The sequence below is a fragment of the Salvia miltiorrhiza genome, chromosome 1 (genome assembly GCF_028751815.1).
Source record: "Salvia miltiorrhiza cultivar Shanhuang (shh) chromosome 1, IMPLAD_Smil_shh, whole genome shotgun sequence".
NCBI classification, from domain to species: Eukaryota; Viridiplantae; Streptophyta; class Magnoliopsida; order Lamiales; family Lamiaceae; genus Salvia; species Salvia miltiorrhiza.
This window is the reverse complement of record NC_080387.1, coordinates 5,471,057-5,476,996: the sequence shown is the minus strand read 5'-3', so window position 1 is coordinate 5,476,996 and position 5,940 is coordinate 5,471,057. Positions and strand designations below refer to the sequence as shown.

Genomic DNA, 5,940 nt, shown 5'->3' with positions numbered 1-5,940 from the left:
ATGCACTGAATAATTAGTGGATTTGCCATGCACGTCTCATTGACAGAAAAAAAAAAAAAAAATTGGTATCACTTTAAAATGAGATACTAATAATTAATTTATAACTAATGAGATACTAATAATCAATTTCTACAAAAAATCCATAATTAATTTCACTTTTTTTAATGAGATGTATATTCTAACTAATTAATTTCACTTTTTTTAATGAGGCTACATATATATATTTAAGCAAATACCATAGATCTAAACATAGCAGAAGTTGTAACTGGATGAATCAGTCACAATTCCGTTAGCCCACCGGGCCAGCCCATCGGGTTTTCGGGCTAGTCCTATCGGGTTCCGGGTTAGTCGGGTACGGACTAATCGGGCTGGAGATTTTTTCGGGTTGCGAGTTTTCAACCCTAACCCTCTAATTTCTTTATTTAACATTGTTACTTTATCAAAAACAAAATGGAGGCTAGGAATAAATTGGCCCAGTATAAAATTAAAAATTAATTGCAGATCTTCAAAGCCCAATTAGAGCTCCTAAAGTGTCTCAAAAGCCCATTTCTATCGAAGTGAAATTTCTCTCTATCTCTCTCCGCTCTCGCTCTCCCTCTCCCTCCTCTCATACTTGCTCTGGAGAATCCCCTAAATTTTTGTCGCTCTACACGAAATCTTGAGTTGAAAGGATATAATAAATCGCGATGGGTTCCGGTAATGCGAGAATTCTAGGTTTTTTGATCATTTGTTCACTCAATGATGCGCTTGTTTTAATTGTGTAATGTTGTGTCAGATGCTGATATGGAGGATTACGGGTTTGAGTACTCCGACGAGGAGCCGGAGGAACAGGATGTTGATATTGAAAATCAGTATTACAACTCTAAAGGTACAATTACGTTTCTGATGTTAACCCTTTTTAAATCAGTTTGAAGACTTGTTTCGCGAATTCTTGTATATTCACTTGCCCTATATTTGCGTAATTCTGTATCCGAACTTCTCTCTCCTCTGTTATATTATTTCATTTTTTAAACTCAACGCATTTTCTTGCATTTTCCTATATGTGATTGTGGGCGCATATTTTACATTAGCATGTTCTGTTTTTCTTTTTTTCTTTTTTGTTGCGCACCTTACATTATTTATATTTGGGAATTTGGGGGTGGGTGGATTGGGTTAAGGACTTGAATACACTATATCTGAGTAAAGCGCACTAAATTTTTACATTTGAGGTGCTTCAGCCGGTGATAGTAGTTCCGTTATTTGCAAATTTTTACAGACATATATATTATTTCGATCCCTTCACATATGTATCAAAATCTACAGTATCACAAGATCTTACAATCACTAATCTCCTACATCATCTGCAAATATATACCAAACATATACAAAATACAAACATGTATATATATATATATATATATAGGGTTAGGTTATAGTAAGAATGCTATTTTAATTGAGAAATGAGAATAGTGCATAAGCCGGTATAAATCCATGAATAAGCTGTTTATAATGCATGAATAACGTATTTAGATAATATGGTGAAATTTTCGCCCTCTCCAGGATTCGAACCTAGGTTTGAATGGTTATTCGTGCATTACAAGAAGCTTATTCATAGATTTTACTGACTTATTCATAACAATTCTCATTCTTACAAAATATAGCATTCTAACTGGATCCTTTCTCTCTCTCTCTCACTCTATATATATGTGTTCATCATATTCACCATATCATTCATCATCATCAACGTCATCAATTCTGTATGTTTTTCTTTTCTTTTCTGTATAGGCTTAGTCGAAGCAGACCCCGAAGCAGCGCTTGAAGGTTTTGCAGAAGTGGTGCGTATGGAACCAGGAAAAGCTGATTGGTAATTGATCAGTTGTTGCTTATTAATCTTGCAACTATGCTGCGCTTCTAGTTTTCATCTGTTTAGTCATTGATTATTAAAGCTGATAAAGAAAACTAATATGTTCTTCTCATCCCATTGCTTTATTGTAACTTTGATGAAAGGTTTTTCAAGTTTCACAACATGGATATGTATGTACCGGTGAAAGTGAAAGATATTTGTTTGAGTATCTCCAGATTTTTTCCTCTTTACTTAATTTTCTGATTTCTTCGGTTGTGTTTTTTTTTTTTTTTTTTTCACTCATTATTTGAGTTTAAATGTGCATTATGGAAATCATCTTCTACTCATGGCACAGCTCCTGCTTTGAGGACTTCTCTACTTACTAGTCATCTGAATAATTTCTTTTGATTTATCATGTGTCGGAAGACAACTGTGTCTTTCATCTTTAAAAGTAAAAGTTCAGTCTGTATTTTCATGCTCAGTGACAAGCAGTTTTCATCAGCAGTAGATTCTTTCAACTCTAGTGGATATCATGCTGTTTTATGGATTAGTGGGTGTTAAAAATTTCTTAACAATATAATTTTCTCAATTTGAAAGATTTGAAGTTCCTTACCTGAAATGATGTTAAATTTGTACGATACGATAGGAAGTACATGCTATTGGATTCGGTAGAGGAGATCCCTGTTGTTTGTAATGCATCTTGAATCAATCACTATCCTTGACTGTTGGTATCTTGTTTACGTTTAGGGGATTTAAAGCTTTGAAGCAAACTGTTAAGCTTTACTATAAGCTTGGGAGGTACACGGAAATGATGGATGCTTACAGGGACATGTTAACTTACATCAAGTCTGCAGTCACTCGAAATTACAGTGAAAAATGCATAAACAATATCATGGATTTTATCTCTGGATCTGCTGGTCAGAATTTTAGTCTGCTGCAAGAGTTTTACCAAACCACCCTGAAGGCCCTTGAAGAGGCAAAGAACGAGGTGAAGAGTTGTTTTGGTTTGAGTTAAGTTTTATTTATTTTATTCTTTTTTGTTTCATTTGTGGAGAATCCTCATGTTGGTTTTTTTTTTTTTTTTTTTCTACAGAGGCTATGGTTCAAGACGAATCTAAAATTGTGTAAAATATGGTTTGATATTGGCGAATATGGGCGGATGAGCAAGGTATTTCTGAAGGATACAAATTGATACACTTGATTCAGAATGTTTTTATTGAAACTGATTCAGAATTCATTTTCAGATTTTGAAAGAGCTTCATAAATCTTGTCAAAAAGAAGATGGTACTGATGATCAGAAGAAAGGCACTCAATTGTTGGAAGTGTATGCAATTGAAATCCAAATGTACACTGAAACTAAAAACAACAAAAAACTGAAGGTACAGTAATATATTTCTACTTTCTGTGTAAAAACATTCTGCTGATGATATAATATATTGGCCCTCTAGTTTAACCATTGTCTGAATCTATTCCAGGAATTATATCAAAAAGCACTATCAGTCAAATCTGCAATCCCTCATCCAAGAATCATGGGTATTATTCGTGAATGTGGTGGAAAAATGCATATGGCAGAGCGACAATGGCCAGATGCAGCCACTGATTTCTTTGAAGCTTTTAAAAACTATGATGAAGCTGGGAACCAGAGGCGCATCCAGTGCCTAAAGTATGCCCTGACTTAATCTTTCATGCACGACCTTTTGGGATGGAGGGATGATGCTACTGTTTGTTTTGCTTTTTAGCTGTATTTAGCTTCCTCTGAGAACACTCACCTCGATGCAAATACACGAAATTACTTAGTCTAACGATTGACCTATCTAATTGACACATGAATCTTTCTATTTTGAAGTGAGTAATATGTGTCTTTATGTTTTTTAATCATAAAAGGTTGGAAACCTTATGTGGCTCATCCTGAGCTGTTATTAGACTGACAAATGCCTTCTTCAGCAACTGTTATCAATGCTTAAAACGTAAAACATTGTGAGCTGCTATTTTTTGCATATCTAGGCTGGTCGGGCTGGGATACCTTGATAGTTGTTATGCTCAAGTTATCTCCTTGCTGGATAAGTGCTGTTCGAGTATATAGATGAATGGTTGCACCTGAATTAATTTTATCGACTTTGGGTCATGCAGTTGATGTATTTTTTTGAAATTGCAACATAAATATCCTATCCTTCTGATGTAATTTTAATCTGCTCATTGAATTAAATAAGTGGTTGCTTCATGTCAGGTACTTGGTTCTGGCAAATATGCTGATGGAATCAGAAGTTAATCCATTTGACGGCCAAGAGGCAAAGCCGTAAGTTGTTCTAAGTGTACTGTATTAGGAAAGTTGTTGCGTGCAGGAATATATTTTAAATCTCAACTTGGCTGCCTCTTTTGCTTTGTAGATACAAAAATGATCCTGAGATTCTGGCAATGACAAACCTGATCGCAGCATACCAAAGGAATGAGATTTTGGAGTTTGAAAAAATTTTGAAGGTATGCTTTTGCCAAAACACGTCATTGGCTGGAAGACCCTTCGTAAACTTGTGATCGTGGACCCCTTAATAATGTGTTGAAAATGTCTCAGAGTAACAGGAGGACAATTATGGATGATCCGTTTATTCGCAATTACATTGAAGATCTCTTAAAGAATGTGAGAACTCAAGTGTTGCTCAAACTCATCAAGCCTTACACAAGGATTCGGATCCCCTTCATATCAAAGGTAAAAACAAGTCTCATGTGCTTAGCAAGGAACTCTTTCTCTTGTTCTCTGTCTACCATTTTTGTTTCGTTTATTTCCATATCCTGGAAAGAGTTGAAAAGAATGGGGAAAGGTACAGACAGTAAAATCCAATTGTTATGATATTTATACGAGCAGCAAGACATTTCATGTAAAGTTGATTTTCATTGGCAGAAAGTTGAAAGTTTGATTTGCTAGCAATTTTTAGCTTCAGTATAGTTCTGCATTTAAATTTCAATTTTTTATTTTATCTTTTTTGTCATCCATTTAAATTTCATAACAACACTTGTGACGTGCAGGAGCTTAATGTCCCAGAGAAGGATGTCGAAGAGTTGTTAGTGTCGCTTATTTTGGATAATCGGATTTCTGGGCACATTGATCAAGTGAATCGGCTGTTAGAGCGTGGTGACAGGTTGAGCTTCTAATTCGACCTCAACCTCATTACTAATTGGTTTCATCATTTATACTTCAACCCATGTTATGTACATAAAATCGAGACGTTATGTTATGGTTGCAGGTCGAAAGGAATGAAGAAATACACCGCAATAGACAAATGGAACACACAGCTGAAACTACTGTATCAAACTGTTGGGAACCGAGTATGTTGACTGAGGTATAATGATTTGAGGAGCAAGTGTCTGATTTTGGGATCTGCTGCTGTAAAATATTCTTCTCCTCTCTTTTGAAAAAAGAACATGATTTTCTTCTTGCAAGGCAACTCAATTACGATCAGAAAAGTGAATGATTTGCTTCTAGTTTGATGATTGAATTTTATTATAGTATTAATTGATGAATGCAATTAGTAGAAACTTGAATTGAGATTGTTTTCTGAATTACGTTTCTCATATTGTAAACCATTATTATTATTATTATTATTATTATTATTATTATTATTAATGTATGATACAAAACTATTAGTATATCATAACCCCACTAATATGTACTCCATCCGTTCTTATAAAATGTATCCGCTTTTAAATGGCACAGATTTTAATAAAGTGACAATATATTGTGAGTGGAATAAGGGTCTCATTTTATTTTGAGTGGAAAATTTATCACAAAATAGATTGAATATATTTTATGAGGACGAAAGGAAATGACAAATTGGATACTTTTTATAAGGACCGGGGGAGTATAATACAATGTCAAATATAAAATATGATAAATGAAACTTTTTTTCATTACAAAATGTACTTCTCTTCATATGTTACTCCAATTCACATAAAATATACTCCCTCCCTTCTAGTTCAATAATCATCTTTTTGAAACTTGCTTTTTGAGTGTAAAAGTGTGTGGGATCACATTGTTCGTAGTGTAAAATCGTTACCAAAAATAGAAACAAGACTATTGGAGTGGGACGTCCAAAAAAGAAAAACAGTACTATTAGAGTGGGACG

The 5,940-nt window shown here is 34.4% G+C and overlaps 1 protein-coding gene across 1 annotated transcript; it reads left to right on the top strand.

Annotated features, from left to right (window-relative positions):
• The first annotated feature begins 507 nt into the window (after positions 1-507).
• LOC131015838 (COP9 signalosome complex subunit 2) lies at positions 508-5,363 on the top strand. The gene is made up of 12 exons (XM_057944280.1): positions 508-696; positions 776-868; positions 1,765-1,843; positions 2,570-2,810; positions 2,916-2,990; positions 3,067-3,201; positions 3,298-3,485; positions 4,050-4,118; positions 4,210-4,300; positions 4,392-4,526; positions 4,844-4,956; positions 5,062-5,363. The coding sequence occupies exons 1-12, from the start codon at positions 687-689 to the stop codon at positions 5,150-5,152; spliced, it is 1,320 nt and encodes a 439-aa protein (XP_057800263.1). The 5' UTR covers positions 508-686; the 3' UTR covers positions 5,153-5,363.
• Positions 5,364-5,940: the final 577 nt, after the last annotated feature.

Bases quoted from the DNA above. Each gene is read 5' to 3' on its own strand.
- LOC131015838 (XM_057944280.1), top strand. The intron at 869-1,764 runs GTACAATTACGT...TTTTCTGTATAG, and splicing joins TCAGTATTACAACTCTAAAG to GCTTAGTCGAAGCAGACCCC. The intron at 4,527-4,843 runs GTAAAAACAAGT...TGTGACGTGCAG, and splicing joins GGATCCCCTTCATATCAAAG to GAGCTTAATGTCCCAGAGAA.